Source organism: Argiope bruennichi, chromosome 1 (genome assembly GCF_947563725.1).
Source record: "Argiope bruennichi chromosome 1, qqArgBrue1.1, whole genome shotgun sequence".
Lineage (NCBI taxonomy): Eukaryota > Metazoa > Arthropoda > Arachnida > Araneae > Araneidae > Argiope > Argiope bruennichi.
Genome location: NC_079151.1, coordinates 82,190,197 through 82,213,181, shown reverse-complemented (window position 1 = coordinate 82,213,181; position 22,985 = coordinate 82,190,197). Strand labels below are relative to the sequence as shown.

General features: G+C 29.1%; 1 protein-coding gene across 1 annotated transcript in view; it reads right to left on the bottom strand.

The window, feature by feature from the left end:
• LOC129979010 (glycerophosphocholine cholinephosphodiesterase ENPP6-like) overlaps positions 1–22,985 on the bottom strand; it is a 132,332-nt gene that overhangs the window by 21,770 nt on the left and 87,577 nt on the right. The window contains exons 2-4 of the mRNA XM_056090679.1: positions 8,028–8,215; positions 7,109–7,280; positions 1,836–1,945 (exon numbers count right to left, since the gene is read on the bottom strand). Of these exons, the coding sequence (XP_055946654.1) occupies positions 1,836–1,945; positions 7,109–7,280; positions 8,028–8,215 (470 nt within the window). The remainder of the gene's footprint in view (positions 1–1,835; positions 1,946–7,108; positions 7,281–8,027; positions 8,216–22,985) is intronic.

Here is a 22,985-nt window from a genome sequence, read left to right as displayed (position 1 = left end):
ACGGCTTCACTTTTTTTTCCCGACAGTCATGAGGCTAGGCTTAAGATTTTTCGGCTGATTATTTGAAACGATTCTATTTATTTTCTTAATGTTTGATGCATTTAAAATTAAACATTGTTAATGAATCGAACTTTCAGATTCATTCTTAAGTACTTTTGAATTAAAATAAAACAGAATAAAGGAAATTACAAATGTCTAATCTGCATAACGTTACCCCAACTGGCATAGAAAAACTCACGCATTTGCGTTACCGTAACTGGCGTTGAAAATTCACGCATGCACATTGTGTTCTGATTGTTGACATGACAACCATTATCAACGGATGATTTAAATTATTTTTAGATTAGTTGCATGTTTTTGCAATTAAATTATATTTATGTTAGTTATATATTTTTTGTATACGCTTATAGTTTTAAGTACATCGTTTTTTTAGTTTTTTTAACCTGTTTTCAACCGATCATTTTAAACGATTCGTTTTATTTTCTTAGTGTTTGATGCATTTAAAATTAAACATTGTTAATTAATCGTTCTGGTCATAATGAATCTGAGAATATTTTGTTGACAAATTCTTGAAATATTACATAAATTAGGAAAGATATTCTTTAGTGCCCATAAGGTTTAAACGCTCGTGACTGTTTTCAGTAATCATATTATAAAAAAAATACTTTGTTTCAGTAAAAAATATTATTATATTAATTGCAGATCAATCCTTTCCACTTTAATTTATAGTATAAATTCTACGGGAACTAACAGAAAATTAGAGAGATACATATTAAGTTATGACTGAAGGCGTTTATAATATTATGAGACAATTATATGACTATCAAAATTTGAGGTTTTAAAATATTTTGATGAAGAAGCTATTAAAGTAGGAATTGCATAAAATATTTAATTATTAAAATTTTAACGAACATTAAGATTGGCGAACCGGCTGGTCGCCAAAGGCGGCTAGTCAACTATATAACATTTATGTCTTTCTTTATTTAAAACACATACTTTTTTTCACAAAAACAAAAGCCTACATTAGAAATATTCTCTACCCAAGGCTTTTATTTAAAAATGGATACTATTTAATTATATACGAAAATGCGAAGTAATATATATTTTTTGATCGGAAGAAATATTTAAAGTTTTTCCTTTTTAAACACACTTTTTTATTAATGGAATTATTACTTTGAAATATTTTTTTTTTGAAATACTAAAAGTAGAAACTGATTTGTTCGGAAAACCTAAATTGAAGAATAGAAAAAAATTGAAAACTATTTCCCGAAATAATCCTCTGAAATCATTGTTGCATAAATGCATTTATCATGTCACCATTTATTCAAAGTGTTATTTTCATCTATTTAAGTAAAATTTATTTGCCTACATATATAACAAAAAAAATAGCTAAAATGTGTAAATTTGCTTTAATAAAAGATATATTTCAATGAAAAATCATCAAATTAAATTATATAAATTCTACTCTTATAAATATTTGTGTCTTTGGCACATTCTTTTATTATTATTTAAAAGATTTCTACATAACTTTTACTTTTATAAAAATTTAGAAGTAGCAAATAAATAATAAATATTGACATTCTTCACGTATTTTTTTTTTTTTTTTTTTTTAGAAAATAAAACCGAAAATAACATAAAATATGCTCAAATTACAGGGCAACATCATCAAGAGTGCTTGCTAAACTATCATAACAGAAATTTCAATTATTCTAAAATGCCAACCAGTTTCTGGAATAAATGTAAGAGCATTTTAAATATAGAATAATTCCATGCCTTTCCAGATTTTTCTATGAAATTTATATTCTGATTATATAAAAAAAAATGGATTAGTTTACCTTATTCACGAGTCCTCGACTAGCCATTTCCTTTTGAGCTAAAACTAAAAGACTGTCGATATCTTTGACTGCTTTTTTTCTTTCTAAGGAATTAGGGCCGTATTTGTGACCTGAAAATAATATTATTTAAACAGAATGTGACTAATGATCAACGCTTTTCTATTCTAAATAAATTTTAAATAGTAATACATACATAATTTCCGGATTTTTTTAATTTTTATAAATAATATATTTGGACAGAGTAATAAGCACACAAAATAGTTAGTATCGGATAAAATGTTATTTTCACACCGAAAATTAATTACAATGAATTTTCTATTTTAAGATGTATACGTGCTTAATGTCTGTTGAATTCATATGGCTTGTATATGAAGTTTAATAGTGGAATTTGGAATTACAAAGCACAACTCAACTGAATGACGAAACTCATCGATATCTACTAACAGAACTTAAAATGTGTGTTGCCAATATATTTGTATCAGTCAATAAAAATAATTCAGTTTCAGTGAACCTTTTGGAAACACAAAGATAATTAATGAATTGTAACAATATCTGGAATGTTGTTCTGGAATTTTTCAGATGAACAAAGATTAAAGATTCATATGGTGTCATGGCAGAACTTTAAAAGAATGATTGGTTATCATTCAAAATCATTGTTAAGAATCTTCTCGGAAACACTTTAACAAAGATTTATACAAAGAAAACCTAGAATCTCTTAGTCTACAACAAAAATGATTCATTGCATCATAAACAACATCGCCAGCTTCATGGCATAGGGGTAGCGCGTCTTCCCCGTGATCTGACCGTCCTGTGTTCGAGTCCCGGTTCGGGCATGGTTGTTTTGCATCTGTTCTATCTGTGAGATGTGTGAATGTGCTTTCCTGTAAAAAGGGGTTGTGCAAGCGAATGTGATGCGTGAGTAGCTAAGACGTACTCTTGGCCCTAGTTGGCGCTACTAAAACAAGAGACGTTCCCTTGGCTTAAAATCGCTGACTTCATCAGCGAGCTTGTCCATGGCAAGTCCCATAATAAACAACAACAACAATAAACAACATAAAAATATTTCTAGAAAATCTTAAAAATCAGAACGATTCCACCAATATTTGCAGATAATGAAAGGACTGTATTTAGATAGATGGAATTAATACATACTAGTTGAATATTCTCAGAAGATATGGATGGGTTTTCTACTGAGTGAATACGTAATTAAAAGCTGAAATGTCGAATTTTATCTTAATGTGCCTTACAATGGTGGATATTTCGAATAAAAATTAAACATTCTGTTCACATTATATTTCATACAATAGAGGCTTATAATTAAATTTAATCCGATCTATCACAGGATTTTAAAAAATTCATTTACATTTTCATGATAAATTCACAATTATTCATTGATCCACGGTTTTCGTAACTACCACAAAAGCAAAGAATGTTTTTCGATGCTAATTATTCAGCCTTAGAAGATATTATTAATTTAAATGATGAAACATTTTCTTCAAGGGAAAATAAAGGCTGGTAAAGTATTTAACAGATTCGCAGGCAGAAAAATTGTTGATAAAAGTGAATAATTTTAGACATTGATGAGAAAAATTGATTCTCATTCAAATATTCGCTTTCATTTCATTACTTTTTCCAAAAAAAGAAATTTTTATTATTTGCATGCAATAATAAATCATTTACTTTACACAAGTATTACTCATTGGTTAAAATTATTAATCGAAAGATTAATTACATATTATTTTTAAACATATTCTTGTAAGAACATATCATTATTAATTCAATATATTACAAGAGTTTTATTATTAGTCTTATTAAGTTACTAGAAAGAAATAATAATTGATGTGCTAATAAAAAGAAACGAAAAGTAAATGAAGAACTCATTTCACCATCCAAAACCGTGGAGGCATGCTACTATAACTGAAAAAAAACTGTTATTTGAATAGAAAAAGCCGCAAGTAGGCCAACTGCTTCTTATCCTCCATTTTACTTTTTTTTCTTTTTCTTTTTATCATTAGTTTGATATCAGAGGAAGTGGAGTTAGGAAAATAAAAGTCTAAAGAAGTACTGTCTGAATGATAAACAAACTTTAAGGATAAACATTTGCTTCATTTCATCTCAAGAGAAAAGACGACGAAATATTGTTCAGAATAAACACGGCAACAGAAGAACAGTTTGGCGAACAGAATGAGATGTTTGGGTTAAGGAGATGGACGATGGCCAAGTGACCCACCAATCACTGGGGATAACAACCGGAAAACAAACCGTTTTCACCATATTTATGAGCATTGACTTTTTTTTTTTTTTTTTTTGCTTTTATGAAAGAAATGAAAGCAGAGCTGCGTGTTTATGATTACTAAAGGCATGATTCATGTTGTTTGGTCTAAAAATGAATGTAAAAAAGAAAGACCAAGTAAATAATCTGATTTCAATTCCAATAAGAAATTTTAAATGAATTTTCAAATGAATGCATATTTAGAGTCGCTTAGTTAACGAAAGGTTCACTTTGCTATTTGGAAAATGGAATTTTAAAAGCCATTTAATGATTTGAAGTATGTCTTGCTCGAATGAAAAAATTATTCAATAGCATTTATCATAAATTTATAAAAATCTTTGAGAAAGGTCTTGGAATTTCAGAGTGGGTATATTTTATAAATATGCCCCATGCTTTCTAAAATTTAAATTTATAATCTATAGCATGACAGAAATTAATTTGATTCTTAATGAGTAACTCCTATATGACTTAAGAATGGATCCCATCTGAATTAAAATATCCTCTGTAAGAATAAATCAGCACGTTGTTAAATATAAAAAATTTGTTGTTGATGGCACTGTTATTTAGTTTTACTTTCTCAACTTTAATGCTTTGCTTAATTTAGTTATGAAATAATGCTTGAATTAAATAGATTTCCAAGAATCAGTCTGGAGTATTATTCTTTCTACTTGTGTGTACTTTATCAGACACATTTCAAAATAAACATCCTCTCTTATTTATTTTAGAGATTAGCCGTTTCTGAATTTGCACATCCCTAAAATGTTTTAAAATGTGAATATTTTTCAGACTTTTTTTCGAATTCTTTGTTTACTTACCAAAAGCAATCACGTTTAAATCTAACGCATCATTTAGTTATTTAAAATTTTATTTTCTAGAATTCTTTTATTAAAAATCCATCTTTACTCGATTCAATCAAGACACTTAAATTTGCTGTATCATTTACTTGTGTATCGTCTTAATTTTTAAAACCCGTTCCTAACTCGCTTTCTTTTATTATCATTAAAATTGAAAATTTATTAAATTTATTAAAATTGAAATCGCAATTTTTAAGGAAATATTGATATAGATCTCGAGTTATTTGGAAGAAACTTAAGGTATTTACCTTAAAATGACATGGTATTTATTTTTAATATAATTTCCCTCTATTATTAGCAGATGTTTAATTATTCTATATAATAAATTTTACATTCTAATATTATCGTTTTATTTATTTCGATTGAAGAAGTTAAACTACTTCCTGATTTTGCAATATTCTGAGAAAAAAGTATCGTGGTTTTCTATTACGAATCTCTATCAATGTGTCAGCTAAATCGATATTCAAGCCATTTAATTTCTTCCTTCCTTTTCCATATACCACAGAAAGTGTTTATAAATGATAAATAAAGAATAAAACTGCAAAGTGATTACCAAAAAAAATCAAAGATAATGAATTTATTGAGGATTGCTTGTCACTGTTGAAATATGAAATAAAATTGTAGCTTTCAATTTAATTCGCATTTTTCAAAGCACGCATGCAGAATTGTCCGTCTCTTCTGATACAGACTACCAGAATCACATATCTGTACCTGAAAGATATAAACCAAAGCAAAAGATTTTTTCTTTAAAAACAAGATTTTCCAGATTTAGTATCGTAAGTTTCAACACTATTCTTGGTGGTAGAAAACTGGGGTAGTGGTGGTAGATTTTTCATAGATGTAAATAAAATCAGTAATTGATAAAATTTTAATTCGAATATTATTGCGAAATGATGAGTACGATGTGGGCGTTAAAAATGTGTCAGATATTAATTAATGTAATTCCGTAAAAAATAAAAACTGTCTAATATATAACATATTTGAAGTTTCTACTATATTCGTAACTGTGCTATAAATTTTCTATTGTATTTTTTGTAACACTCAGTTAGCTATTTTTTCCCTCGATTGTATATTTTTTTTACTTACATTTATGCCTAACTAGGCAAACATTTAAACATTTTTGCAAACCTAATGTAGATGTTGCCCTGTTTATAATCATTAAGGATCACCAATGTGTTTTTATGCCCTTTTTAACTACTTATTCTGGATTACACACAAGGGAAAAACGTAAGACATAAGCAAAAAAACATATCAATGCCTTTTACAATAAGTTCATTAAATTACATTAATACACATTAAAGTAAACCTCAAGTATTAATTCGAGCAAAACAAGTTGTGGTAAAAAAAATATGGTACACTAACATCCAACGTAACATCCAAAGAAAAGCGTGACCAAAGTAGAGCATTAGTTGCATTCGTCATTATGATATCCAACAGCATATTTCCCTGAGATTAGTTGTCAATGCTTAGTTTAATGTTATAATTTACCAGTTTATATTATTTGCGCTTGTGGGTTCTCCCGATTTGAACCTCATCAGTAAACCACGAATTCGAATCTCAATACCCACCAGTATTCTTTATCATATGCAAATGTCCGTATTTAGCTGTAACCACAAAATTATATCAGTGTATATATAAAAACAAGTATTGGAAATAACCTTCAGTATCTATTATTCAAGTTCACACGAAATCAGTCTTTTTTTCTTTTTTAGTTTTAAAGTGGTTCACCCTATCCATTATCGCAAACACTGCATGCTTATATGTTTATGTCTCTTGTCCGTGCGTCTAAATATACAAATATTTTTCATAAAGCTTATGGCGACTCACTGACTGATATTCTTCCTTGGCTCAAGACAGTACAATGCTTGTATAAGAGATATTGCCTGTACTCCTGTATAAGAGTACAATGCATGTATTCCTGCTCATAAAGAGATAATTATATAAAGCAAATGCAAAGGTTTATTATATCAGACGTATGGCATAAATGATGATGTTTCAAATAATCATTAATTTGAATAGCTTAAGAATTTTATATTCCTGAATAAATGTAATAATACGATTTTGAGTTTATAAATACAAAAAAGCATTCCATTTTTTTCCTACAAAGGGAAAAATATACCAATAAATAAATCAATCAAGTCCCTTACCGTAAAAATCAACAGGCTCGTAATATATCTGTACTAATTGTATTTCGTTATTGCCCAGCAACTGTAGAGCAGTCAGCAGGGCATCTCGAGTGTCCTCGTTGACTGTCGGCCATGCGTATCCAACATATTTGTATTTTCGGCAAAATGTTGGTTTCCTACCCCGTATTTCGACCTGCGAAGAAAAGAAAATTGTTATTTTAAAATAAATTAAAAAATATTTTCAAGGCACTTTAAATAATTTGAAACAAATCCAATTCTAATATTGAATGGATTTTTTTCTAAAAAATATTTGTTAGATATCTTCCAATACACGAATGAATTTTTTTAAAAATTATTTCAAATATTTAATGCTCAAATAAGACTTTGCTGAATTTTTACTTTCTGTTTATTTTTAACAAGTTCACACAAACATTTCTTAGCACTTATTTTGATTTTACATAATTACGTTTCCGGTCTCATATAAAAGCAGATAATGACTTTTGATTATGTTTATCAACAATTCTGACATTATGTCAATGTTTCTCAACAACATTTTATTCGTTAGAAAAGTATGTTCGTATAAAAGTATGTTGGGAAAGTTCGCATTTAATATAGTAAATTTATGCAATGTATCAAACGGATAATTTTGCACTATGATATGGCCCTCGTTTATTATTATATGGGAAATTCCAACATTTTGATTAAATTTGCTAACAAAAATTATTAAAAAAAACAATGACTAAATTTAAATAATTTCCATTAAAGTTTTAAAAAGTTATAAATAATAAATAAATGTGTCCTATATAAGGAAAAAAAATACTCTCCATTGATTATTACGTTATTAAGATCAAAAACTTTGAAATATTAAAGTTTGGTTTTATATATACTTTAAATCAAAAATACATTAACTAAAAACTGGGAAATTTTTGATGCATTTTACCTGGCATCCATCCCACCAGTAGAGCGCAGAACGTAATCCATTTTTCTCCGCTGTGATCCACAGCGGCTCCGCACTGTCCCACCAGTGCGAAACCGAGGCAGTGTCATTAGGAGCCATCAGGAAGAAGTCCCCGAAATGAGGATCGTACATCATATTTTGCACAAAACCGTGACTCTCTGCGTAAAGCCCTAGAAGAAAAATAATGCAAAGATACAATGATCGACATAGAAAAATATCCATCTTATATTTTAGAAAATTTGATTAACATGGAAGTGTTTCTTCTGTGTGTGTATGCTGGGGATTCATAACACTAGCATTTAACATTATCTTCAATTTGAACTATAATTGAGTCCTCGTTTTTTCCTGAGACAACTTCCCATCAACTTATTGAACTCTTTTAAGATTTTACAGTACTCAAAATATTACGTGGATATTAAAGCACATGGTATAAATTACAAAAGTATCTTCAAATGTATTTTTCTATTTAAAGTAAATGAAACTTTAAGATGCATAATGGAGTTTAATATATTTCGCTTTGTTTAAAAATGAGATCATGACTTTTTTTGTGATAAATAATCCAGAAAGGTTTTAAGGCTTGACAGTTACTTTGTTAATTATGCTTAAAAACGAATATTTTTTTCAGTTACATTTGAAATTTAAATTTCATCACTTCCTAAGTGAACATTCATTATTTAAGAACTGAAATAGACTTTACTGGCTTTTCTATAATTTAGGGAAAGCATTATTAGGATAGGAAAAAGCATTATTACAAATTACAAAAAAACATAAAAAAATCAGTAACACTTAAGAAGAAGAAAGGAAAATGCTTGGAAATCAGTATTTCGTATGAGGTAGTATGATCAGTATTTAATGCTATAAGAGAAAATGGGTTTTAGCAGGCAGTTGTGCATTTGTGTAAAAAATGAATTCTTGATTAATAATTTTTTAATGTGTTTAATGCATTTAGGATTTTAATTACTTAAGAGAAATAAGATATCATCACGCAGTTAAAAAATAGTTAAATTTCGGTAAATTAATCCTCCATTTCGAACCTTTATTCATAAATATAATAGTAAGGTGATAGTTTAAGCTCAACGCGGTTGCCTGGTTTAATTGCTGTTGCAGTCTGAGTACTATAATTTTTACATCATAAATTAAAAAAAAAATACAATGCTAAAAAAATATCATATTAATAACAGCGTTTATGAAGATTCTGCTTTGGAATTAATCTTCAAATAAAGCAAATTTTAATACTAGCTAAAGCAATCCAATGGAGGACAAAAATACAATAATAATGGCTTCAATTTCATTATAATGATGATAAAAAAATATTTATGCAAATTGTATTAAAAATTAAATTAAAAAATTATTAAAATAAAAGGGAAAAATTACATGAAAATTAAAAATAGTATTGTTGAAAATCTATTTTGTTTATTTTTAAAGTGATTCAAAAATGTTTCTTTCTGAAATATTACAAAGTGACTTAAGAAATTAATGTGAGTAATTTATATTTAAATGAAATTGTTTAAATGAAAATCTCATTGGTATGTATCTGGGTCTGATATATCAAATATGGGAAAGTGAAGTTAAGTTGCCGAATATGTAAGCAGGTGTATACTTATCATGAAGCTATAGCAATTGCGATGTGATTGTGTTGTTCAAACTGTCCGTATGGGACATTCCACTTATGACAAGGGTTAAAGCATAGGACCGGATTGGACATTTAGTTACTGAATACAATTTATGTCTAACTATTGTTCACGCTCTTGATATCTTTTCAGGGTGGGATTTTATTTTTTTAATACTCAGAAAGAAATTTCGTTCGAAATTCTGTCGTTCTAGCTTTAAAATTCTGCCCTATAGATCGTTGTATTGTGAAAGTAAATGACATGGACTACATCTTATAATTTACAAGAAGAATCCTCTTAAAATTAAAAGCAGAATACTCTCTCATTTCAGCGATTTCATTTCGGCCTACTTTTCTCACTTACGGTACATTCAGTGACTGAATATGGCCCCATAACCATTATATTTCATTCTTTTTGTGTTATAGTTTTAAATGTAAGAAAATATTTAATTTGTTTGAATCAAATATTGTGTATCAGATTTTCAATTGAGAATTTTTCAAACTGCATCAGACAGACATATATAATTAACGGAATATACATGACTACATATATCATTATAATTCTTTTTCTGTTAACTATCATAGTTTGTTAATTATCATTACACAGATTCGTCATAAATTACTTTCATTCTCATTCTTTCAAGGCATATACACTTAAAACTTATTAAAGGAATTAATCAAATTTCATTTGGACACTCGAAAACGCATAGGGGATGAATTTCACAAAAAGTAATCAAAATTTCCAATTAGACACATATTAGGACTGTTGCCAGCAAAAGCGCATTAAAAGCTATATGAATAAACGCGGAAAATAAATTAAACAAACTTTCTATAATTCAAATAAAAAGAATGTAGGAATTATCTATAGTAAGAAGGTGAATGCATAATCTTTTAAATTTATTATTAGAGAAACCGCTTGTACATTTCCAGTGTACTTTTATACAAGCTATTTCATCAGGGAATTCCAATACTTTTTTTTTATTTTCTCTTATACGAAGTACAAAGGGAGTACTGTAGTCGTCAAATAATTCGAGCTCAAGGTTTTGATGCATCTGAACTTTCAGACCTACCTAAGGCTGAAAAACATATATTGGCCTTATGTATCTTTGACTGTCTATGAAAACTATACCTCAAACATTCTTTTATCTAGACGGAAGAAATGTAGTATATTTTCAGACAAAATCCGTAGATTTCTGTCAAATTTCGAATGAAATCCATTCACAGGAAGTCTGGCTGACTGGCTGCTCGTGTCTAAAGGAATTCAGTGACTACAAAATACAAAAGTCCTGGCAAACAAGATTTCGTACACAGATTTAGAATCTAAAATATCGATACATATCAAAGTTTGAATCAGATCCCTCCAGCAGTAGATCATCTGTTTGTCTGTAATTTTGCATGCATGTTACAGAACTCATAAACTCAATGACATAAATCAATGAAATTCGGTGTATTATCTCAGTATTACAAATTCAATTTTGCTCCAAATTTTTGCATCAATCTGCCTAGCAGAAAGGTACCCAAATTACATGTTCTCGCAATAGGTTAAGAAAAAATGATAAATCCACCCCAAAGATCTATGTTTTGTAACTATCGTTCACTAATGCTATGCAAGGTATTCTCGAACTTACCAAAGTCCGAGGTTTTATTTGAGTGGAAGTGGATGAAAAAATTTATCAGAGAGTATGCGAAGAAGTTTTCGGGTGATCAGTACATATGATTTAACCATGTAGTCCTCTCATAGCTTCTTCTTTTGGTGTATCAAATTCTGTTTCATTTCATTCATTAGTTTTGACTACGGATATATCCAAACAGTGAACTGTTTTGTGTCTATCTGTAGATATTGAAAACAAAAATTGCGCAATTGTTTTTGCGAAACTGTGAAGAAATTATGTGCACAGTTTATCATTCGTTATAAAACTGCGCAGGCTTATTTTTTAAACTGATTTGGAATTCACTTTAATACCTTTTTATGCAATGTCAAAGCAATTTTTTCATAAATATGCTAAGCTGCATTCGTGACGTTTGTTTAATCTTATTTAAATATTATAATAAAAAGTAAAATATTCCAGAGGCCTTAAAGGCCATAAAGTTAAAGGATTTCAGAGAATAATATGCTATGATTCTGTATCTCTAATGTTCTCAAGGGAAATACAATCATTTTTTTTAAAAATCTTAGAAATATGTTTTTGTATTGTTGTAATATCCAAGAATCTAAAAAAATTAAATATAATTTACAAAAATTTACATAAATTCATTTTGGAAATTTTTACTTTTTAGAATCGCAAAAGAAACTGTCATTCATTTAGGTAATAATTAATAATGATTGGTTCGTAAAAGAAAACGAACTTGTAATTCGGTAAAAGGGAATTATCTTGCAATACAGTTTCTCAATAATGGATTTTCTAAAATGGTATTTAAAGTAGATTTATAAAATAAATTAAATTCCTGATTATGTTGACATAATGCATTGAAATTTGAATAAGTTGAAGTTATAATGCTTTATAACTCTTCGATTTTATAATTGAAGTTTCAGACATATTATCTATAAGCCTCTAAGTGATTTTTTATTTATAAAATTCATTTTTTATTTACTATGAAATTATTTTATTTATCAAATCAACTTTCTAAAGCAAGATATTTATTAGAGTGAACAGTTTTAAGGTAGTTTAACTCAAACTGCATATTAAATTTCATCTCTGATACAATTGCTGCAGTGAAAGTATGAAATTCGAAATGAAATAATTTTATAGAATATCAAATGAATATTTAAAGGAAATTAAATTTCTACTTGTCATTTTCAATTTAATCGGCACTGGAATTTCAAATTAAATTGTAAAAATAAAGTTTTCTTTTTAAATTTGTTTTATTTTAAGAAAACTATTAGATGACATTAAATTAATAAGGAGCTAAATTTCATATTGTTACAAATTTGTAATTTTGCTATCCGGCACGAATTGTGTCATCCTGGAAAAACCGTTAAAACCTTTGTAAGATCTGTACTGTGCGTGATAAGCTTGGCGACCATTTGGCGACGAATTTGACAAGTTTGGCGACTAAATGGATACTACTGGAAAGTTCGAGAACTTTCACGATCCATCCACTAAGACCCGAGATACACTCTGATTGGTCTGAATATTCTAGCCCCGCCTCCCGGAACTATAAAAGACGGGAACTCTGAAGCGACGAAGAAGTTGTGTGGATCGTCGGAAGTCGTGTCTGTGAGAGTAGTCGGAGTCGCCGACACGTAAAGAAACTGGAGAATTAGACAGCAAGAAAGCTGCTGAACTATTAGAGATTAAATGCGCTGAGTAATTACAATGGAGTGGCGGTATTTGTTGAAAAAAATTTTTGTAACAATATATTGCACAGATGTATCGTATTTGTGTGTATTTGAAATTCATCAGTTTCGTTAAATTAAAAGTATTTAATGAAGTCGCAAAATATTCAAATGATTAAATCTTCTATTAGAAATAAATAAAAATGTTCTCTAAAATTTATTCCTTGAAAAAATTCTAAGATTAACACCTGAATTAATCTTCCATTTTTAATCATTCCGCCCTTTGCCATATCGGGGAAATTTTATAGCAGACAAATTAAAAGACATCAAATTCTAAGCGATTGCAGATCTGCAGAGTGACGACGTCCTGGCATAAGGGTAGCGCGTCTTCACCGTGATCTGGGCGTCCTGGGTTCGAGTCCCGGTTTGGGCATGGTTTTTCTATCTGTGGGATGTGTGAATGTACCCTCCTGTAAAAAGGGGGTTGTGCAAGCGAGTGAGTGAGACGTGGGTAGCAAAGTCGTACTCTTGGTACTAGTTGGCGCTACTAAACAAACAAGAGACGCTCCCCCACCGGCTTAAAATCGCTGTCTTCGTAACAGCGGGCTTGTCCATGGCAAGTGAAATAAGAAACAATAACAGATCTCCAGAGTAATCAAGTCTCGGAAACAGCGGCCTTCTATTTTTTAAAAAAGGCACTTTGATACCACCGCAACTGTTACAGGAATAAATAACTATGCGTGTAATTTTGGAATGGTAAATACATTAAGTCTAAGAATTATGCACAAATAAAACATCATTAATTTGTATATACTTACATAATTACGTATCTGCTTAAACACACTAACATGTATCTATTCTTACAATTTTACGCTTTATTTTCTATATATTCTATGTTTTTTTATATAATTTATGCCCATTAGAAAACCGATATTATCGAAGTATTTTAAAGAAAATAACAAATGAATTTTTAAATAAAATATTATTAACTGATTCAAAGAATTGAATGGAACCTAAAAAATGGGAGACGAGAATAAATTTCAGCACTAATCGATAAAAAAATATATAAATTGTATATAAAAAAAACAAATATACTTGGCATAATTTTTACAGATTAACAAAAAAAAAAAAAAAAAACTTTGAAAGGGGAAAAAAAAAAGATTTATATTTTAAGAAATCTTGAATAAATATATATAAATATATTTATAAAATTGAATAAATATATATAATATAAATATTCAATGCTAAGATTGGGGCATTGAATATATTATTACAAAATATTTAAATTATTTACAAAATAATAATATTAATGTAGAAGCCATATAAGTATTCTGTATACCCCAAAACCAAGAAAATATCTGCGGCATGTCCTTAAATAGTTTCAGCATATCGAGTTATCTTTCCTGATCTCTGTCTGTAGAAGTTCCACATATAAAGCAAGAAAAGCATTGCTATGCTCATTTCATGAGCAAACAAAAATCTCTCTAGAGTGCTTATGAATTATGCATTCGCCAAGCTGAGGTGAATTCAGGCCTACTCGTACTACTATTTCGTATTAGAAAGTGAAAAGAAAGCCATCCCTTTTCTTTTAAAGTTTTAAACTCTGTTTCGATCTTTCTGGTGTTTTTCAACAATAATCCAGTGAAACGTTTCGTCATGAAATCATACACCATGAAAATTTCCTTCTGCAAAAATATGTGGTTTTGTCGAAGAATAGGTTTTCTTTGTAACGCTATCTGGGCTGAGTGAAAAGGTTTTAGATATGTGTTCCGTTAGAATATGAATAACAAGAAAAATTCCCAATATGAAATCTTAGAATAGAAAGCAGTCTTCCTACTCATGTATAAATCATCGCCAATCTACTCTGGAGACATGGAACTGGAGTAACTTCCATTTCTTGTACATGTTAGCCATTTTAGATGCAAAAATATTGCTTCGTAAGGCTTCTTCTTTTCCCGAATCAAGCATTAAGCGTAGAATTTCGTATGGATTGCCAGATCTTTGTCTTTCTTAGGATTACGAATCAATAAATCTGTTAACAAAATTTCTTTCTACTTTATCTACTTATAATAAGTAGATCATAGTATAATTAATATATTCTTAGTAATAAATAACACATTATATAATATAAAAAATTTGATGAAATTTTGTAATCATTTTAATATCAGACCTCCACAAGATGACATCTCACATAAAACCACCGAGAATACTCCGCACCATGAATATTCTTCCCACTCTCGTATAATCTTTAATAAACATATTATACCAAAGAGCCCTTACATGACATTGGCGTACAATAGTTTCGAAATATTCTTTTGATACGAAATTAACATTTTTACTGAATCTACAGTGTCATCCTTGGCGAGTTATTTGGCGATTAATTCCTGGCATGAATTAGCAATATCCGAAAATCGAATTTATGTTTTAAACACATTTTCTCAACCAATTGGAACAAAGATTTGACACAAACTGCATTTACAGTAACAAAATCCTATAACAAATTTGATATATATTTAGTCGTTACGTTTTTGAATATCGCGTTTGCATGTTTCTGGGAAAAAAACATACAGTCAAACCGTAGATGAATTTTGCTCAAAATTTGATATGTGTGTACACTATAGATGTTAAATCTATATACTTAATTTTATTTATCTAGCTTTCTTCGTTTTGTAATTATCATGTTAAATTATATTCGAACTGCCTGACGGACTTCCTCTGAACAGATATTACACAAAATTTGATAGAAATCTGAAAATTTAGTGTAAAGACCGTATACCAAATTTCATTCCTGTAGTTCAAAGCGTTTTTGAATTATCTTTGACAGACAAACAAACAAACATACGGACCATTTCATTTTTTAAAATTTTATTTCAGGGAGGTATGAAATTTGGAGATTCGTAAAAATTGCGAGTTCGAATTGAATTTTTTGGCAATCGCTACACTTTCTCTAAACTAAGTATACAAGAAAGTAAAAAAAATCAAAATGTGATGAAAATATATCAATTAGTAGATAATTAATAAAAAGAATTATAATTCAAAATTTCAAAAATCATATACATTCTTAGTATATGAATTCATTTTGAGAAACTGTTTCATCCTTGAATTAGAAACATTTCTGATATATCCTGTCTTAATTTTACTATACCCGAAACCTTAATTATATACAACATCGAAATGCATTTTTATATCAGCTACGACTCAGCTATTTTATTATTCCACAGAGACGTCTGAGTTATTCGACTCAGCTTGTGGCAGCACTAAAAATTTAGCATCATAATAGAAAAAACTTCTGAACCATTGATACAGGAATATATAAGCAAATTGCTGTTTGTATTGAAATCGTATTAGTATTATTTACTTAATTTATCTGAATTTTTTTATATAAGCTCCGTTTTCTGTAGAGCAATAAAGTTATTCGACTCAATTTGTTATAAGGAACTAAAAATTTAGCAAAATGTAGCAATTTAGTAGATAACTCTTCTGAACTCATGATACAAGAACATAGGAGCAAACTGCTGTAAATGAATTTATTTTGAAACCATATTAGTTTTTAATAACCATATTAAGAAATCGTATAAACATATTTTAAAATAACCATATTAAAAAAATTTCCAATTTCCAAGCATCACTTTGCACATTTAAATGACTTTTTTATTATAAATTCTCTATGTACTCGGTTATATAAGTTTTGGATCACTGAAATGGTCATTGGGTGAAGTGAAGAATAGTGAGCCCACGAGTGTGTTGCCAATATGGCAACCCATCGGAACGCTCTCTCTCTCTAGCTCAGAACCAACCTCTTCTAGCAACCCTAACGCTGTTTTGTTTACAACTTTTTGAAATGGTTGAGTTGTACATGAACTACAACTATATTATGAGAAATGTTAAATTAAAAATATTTAAAAAAAATATCGACTGAAGATTTTAATTTTGTTCTTTAGTATAATTAAAAGTTTATTAAATAAAGAAAGTTAAGCTTATAATTACAAGTTATTTTCTTCTTTCTTTCTTTCTTTTTTTAGTGTGAATACGAACTGAAAATATTTATTCTTTTGCAATTTTTAATTGTCAGTATGCGTTTTAAAAAAATCGTCTGAAATCTAAATTTACGAAATCGTCTGCATTCTCACTTTAAAAGACAGCTGCAATGGAATTCTTCTCAGTTCTCGTAACTCTTTTGGTGTTCTAACGGTTGGTTCCCTTCATAATTTGTTATTTCGGCAATTGTGCAAGAATGGATGTCGGGTAAATGGGATGGAAGACAGTATTTCGAACCTGCGGAATGGATGAATGGTGAGTGAAACATGTATATAGTATATTTTTTTACGAGTTGATGAATTTAGAAAAGGATGCTTGTTTGAAATTTACTTGTTAAAAAAAGGATAGCTGTTTTATGGAGAAGGGTTTGATATCGAACTGGCAGAATGGATGAAGGGCGAGTGGAATATATCTTTTTACGAGCTGATGAAGTTCGGAAAAGGATATTTGTTTGAAATTTTGAATGGAGAATGTACCGATTGTTTTTTCCTCCGTTCTTTCTTTTCTTTTGGTTATGTACTGTTCCTGTTATCCACACAGTCCTTATGTTCAATGTGCTAGCGAAGCTACTAGGTTCCCACTTCCGCTGCTAACGAAGCCGTAGAATGTTTATTTTTTAAAATTAAAAAATTCTGCCTGGTGCCTTCTACAGATGACTTCGGCATCTGTAGAAGGCACCGGGCACTCTGGAAAAAAAAAGAATACTTATCAGTAAAATGTCCTAATTATATGGCTGAAAATGGTAGCCGTAACTGTTCCACAAAGTGTTTGTTTATTTTGTCCGCCATATTTATTGGCGACTTGGCATTGTTGGCGCAGCAAAGGGCACACTAAAATTCTGTTTTACCGGATCATTTTCCCTTGAATTAAATGTAAGAATTTTTATAAAAAGGTGTACACATATTCCAGTAAAATATTTGGGTGAACCGGAGTTTAATCCCCTTCTTCGCCAAGTTGCGATAACGCACCAAAGCTGGCAACCTCCTCCTCGCTTTTGAACATTTCGCAAAACACGGCGCAAGACCATTGTTGGAGAGTTGACGATTTTTGAAAATTGCATAAACTCTGGTCGTAACAAATATTTTTATTTTTTTATATTTTTTTTCTAATATTATTCTTTTATACATAATGAGTCAATCTAATCTATTCAACTATAAATGCTATTACTTGTAAATGTGTACCATATATTGAATTAAACATTGCATCCAAATCACGCAGGAAAAGTATGATATATATATTGCATCAGCATTTAGTATCAACAAAATATAATAAATAAAATTCTCTAATTACCAAAATACTGGAACATCAGATTCTTTTAATCCGTAAGATTGATATGGAACTAGGCAGATTCGATTGTGAAAAAATGGCGCTCATAGTTGTAATTAAGAAAATAATTTTAATTAAACTCATTTTTACCAAAAAAAAAAGAGTTCTGAAGAATTTGCTTAAATTATCGTTTGAGGGTTGTTTTTTTTTTACAAGAAATTGTTAAGTTTAGAGGTTTAAATTAATCCGTGTACGCGACAACATAAAATATATTATATAGTGTCATAATTGCTGCATTAGAAGATTGTTTGAAACAAAAATGAATTCTACAATTTGTTCATTAGTCAAAACAACGAAATATCCAAAGACCATGAAGTTATTAATTCAGCCAATGTTTAAAGGATAATATTTTTTTTTGTTTATTTTCAGTGCATGTTTTTAAAACACATTAACTTATTACAGAGAAAGTTGAAATTTCATACATTCTTCTTCAATATAAAGTTAATTTCAAATACCTGCTTTTCCCCGTTCTGTAGACAATTTAGTATTTAAAGTTAATATATTTCTGGAATGAATTTTAAGGCATCATATTATATTTACGAAAAGAAAAGAAAACGATTTTGAAAATTCTACATTGCTCAATATTTAAAATAAATATGATAGCATTCAAAATTTCAGTTCTTTTTGAGCACATAAAATAATTTTTCTTCATTTTAAATAATTTGTTGAATAGAAATGTATAATCTAATATCATAAAGTGAAAAATTATGAATTTAGGCTTTACATTTTGATCTTTTTCTGAAATAATAAAATTTTATTATTTATAAAAAAGAATTACATATGTGCATTAAAGTTCAGTTTTGAAGTCTAAAAAAATCTAAAATATCATGCAAAGATTTTAAAAAAAAATCACGTGGTCTTATAAGATTGTGGTCAAATAAATTTGATAAAACTTTTGAAGGTAAAAAAAAAAGTTTGTTTTTGATTCAAAACTTTTGGTTATCAAAATACAGACATTCATTGGTTTCTTTATATAACTCTATAAAAATGAAAGCTAAATTGTTTTGTATGATACTTTTCTCAATGTCTTATTTATTCAATGAATCAGCGAAACCTGAAGATTCGTGTGATGTGTGTCTTGCATTCCTAAAGCGTTTTCAAACTACTTTGCAAAAAGAAAAAATAACCAAATCAGAAGAAATCGAAGAAAAGTTCATAGAATTTTGCGAGATCTCTCAAGAAATAGACAGACAGTTATGCTATTATCTTGGTGGACTAGCAGAATCAGCCACAAGAAATATTTCTGATATATCTATATCAATGAGCTTGGGATTACCAGTAGACAATATTTGCACTACACTAGGAAAAAAAGATGTGAAAATATGTCGTTTGAAATACAAGGAGAAAGTTAGAAAAATATTAAAGTAGCTATTAATGGATACGTCTTTAAATGCAGTAATAGATTTAAAAAAATATATGAAACTGACTTTCAATTAATGCATTAAAAGGGAAGATATTTGGAAAATTTTGTCAAAAAATAAAAAGAAGATCAAACTAAAGAACTCGATGTACAGTTTTGTCCGATCTTTGCCAATTGTGACAAGAAATAGAAAACTAGCCAAATATTAAGAATGCAATTTGCTAATACAATGCTAATTTTTATCGTCATTAAAAAAAATACAGATTAGTGATTGTACAGTATTCTTTAGTTTCACCTTTAATACTTTGGTCTTTAAATACTTTATGAGTATCTACTGTTTTGATATCATTCCTTAAACTGGACATATTTAGGAAAAATTCACAAATATTTCCTTTTTAATGAATAATTCTAAATTTTCTTTTATTCAAAGGATTATTAATTAAAAAATAATTGTATTACCTAAACCATATTCCACTATACGAACATTTTTACTGCGGATTCAGCAATTTTATCCCTTCAAAAAGAACTTGAGTATCTATTGCAGGATGATAATTCGTAGATTCGTAATATTTTTGAGCTGCAGTTCGTTGCTGGGATGGTGATTGAAATTACTTGACCGTGGAATATTCTTTGGAGTGATTAGATCCACTTTTGCCTCAATGGGCACATTAATACACACAAGTGTCGAATTTGGGCAGCATAAAACCGTGACACTATCAAAGATCAACTCTTGTATCATGAACAATATGGTGTGCTATTACAACTATATTTATAAATGGACTGTAGTCTTTTTGAAGAGATAACTGTAAATGGAATCAAACTATTCCGTCACTGGACAATAGTACAAAGTCAAGCAGAGGTATTTTGTAATATTACAACTTCAACTGTTGGTGTCTTTCCATATCATTTTCATGCAAGATGCCATACTTTCTAACATAGATTTCGTGAAAAGCAATAAATAAGGAGGCATTTTACAGATGAACGTTTGAATGACAATCATTTCCTAACCTCCTCCCTCTTGATACTTTGGTTGAGAGGTTTCCTGAAGGACAATGCCTACCCCCCCCCACAGGTCGGCATGTGTATTAGATCTGGAGGACTGCATTCGTCACCATATTCTTGATATTCCAGCAGACAACTGTGGAGTATAGGGTTTTTCAATAACAGTATGATCTTAAACATGAAGGATAAGAGAAGTTTTACAGCTAACTTTTAAAAATTATTTAACATTCACAAAGAATATTAAAAGTTTCATGTGCATTACAACGTCAATTATCAATTATTTTTTGCCCTGTTTTTTTTTTAATTTAATAAATGTCAGATGCATTATCTGAATAGTTTTTTTTAGCTCAAATCTTATCTCATTTGGACCAGAATTCGTTCTTGAGCCCTATGAACTCGGAAACTTATTTCTTGCTAGCCCTCTATTTTAGAGGGAGAATTTTAGGGTTGAAATATATTTACAACGTCAATTATCAATGGTTTTTTGCCCTGTTTTTTTAATTTAATAAATGTCAAATGCATTATCTGAATAATTTTTTTAGCTCAAATCTTATTTCATTTGGACCAGAATTCGTTCTAGAGCCCTATGAACTCTGAAACTTATTTCTTGCTAGCCCTCTATTTTAGAGGGAGAATTTTAGGGTTGAAATATATTTTCGATATATCCCAAAGAATATATATTTCCTTTTATAAAAGACATGAAATAGTCTTTTAGCAAAGAAAACTTTTCTGTATTTTGCCTATCATTTAGCATTCAAAGTTTTTATTAAGTCAACAGAAAATAATGCTTTGTTCACGGAATGATTCTTTCCCATTCTGATTGTTTGAGCACTTATGATTTTATGTGGAGCTGAGTTCCCTAAAAAAGTGTGTGAAATGTGTGTTATGTCGATAAAATGTTTATGAAGAGTCAAGAGAAATATAACAGTCTCGTGTAGCAAGAATAATGTAGAAGTTTTAAAGTCTTAGCTATAAAATAAAATTCTTTTATTACTAGAACTTTTGTTCCCCTGAAAGAGTATAAAATGCTTTTTGAGAACAGAGTTTACTAGAGAAACCATAGAAAAAAAGTAATATAAAGAAAGGAAGAATAAGAATAGGTACTTTATATTGATAAATCTATATTATTTTATTTCTTACATCAAAATAAACGGTTTTCATGAATTTATCATAAAACTTGTGCATGAGTAATTTTAAAGAATGGTATTCTTTGAAAATGACCTGAAATCGTCAGTAGCCAAATTTTCAGAACTCATTCAGTTTTGCTCGTAGAGGAAGAGGACCCTTTTGTGTAAAATGTTAGTATGTCAAAAATACGTTAATAGATATGATTTATTGGACCTAATGATGTATAAAAAATCAAATTCCTTACATTTTACAATAATTATGGACTGAAACTACTTATAAAGTATAATTTTTACGCCATTGAAAGAAATTTCCCAAGGAAAATTACATGCTAACTCAAACTGTTTAGAAATTTGATTAAAGGCCTTGATTATATTTCGCATCTTGTTTAATTTTTTTCTGTAGTTTTGACACAATATTTCATTTATTTTATAAGTACTTGAAGAATTATTTTTCTTAAAAGCGTTTAGTTAGAATAGAAATAAAAACGTATTTTTCTTATTGATTTGCTATTTTGCTTCATTTACTTTTAATTAAAATAAAATAGCAACTAAACCATAATTTTTTGATACCGTTTGAATTCTTATATAGCAAATCATACGATCCCACTAATACCTACAAATAAGACTAAAATAATAGCTGTGTTTGTAAGAATTACATTTCTGAGTGATACAGTGTTAAATGCAGTGCAAAAAGATATATCTATTTATTTTTACAAAAGCATCCAAATTCACCCGATAAATGTACAGTGAAAAGTCCAGCAGGCTCAATAACCTATAAAGATACTTTATTCTATAAGGAAATATGATATGTATGTAACAAAATAAACAAATTGTATTTAAAGCAGCAGCACACAAGCAATAAATTTGTCAAAGATAATTGTAACAGAATGAAACGTTCAGAGAGAACTTCTACTGCTCATGTTTCTCGAGTTGACTCCTTCTTGACGTCAACTATACAGATAGACCACTCTCTGCAGAAACTTTTCTCAGTTCTTTTGAACTTTTTAAACGTGTTACTTAGAAGTAGTCCTAGTAGTGCTCTCGCCAAGATTCTTTAAAAATTGAGGGCTTTCATTTTTGTCGCCAGATGGTTGCCTAGTTTGCCGCCAAGATTAAACATTTTTAAACAAGAATTTTTTCTGCATTCATTAGAACTATCAGTAAAACTCTCTTTATTACCAGGAATGTAATTTTGCAGGGA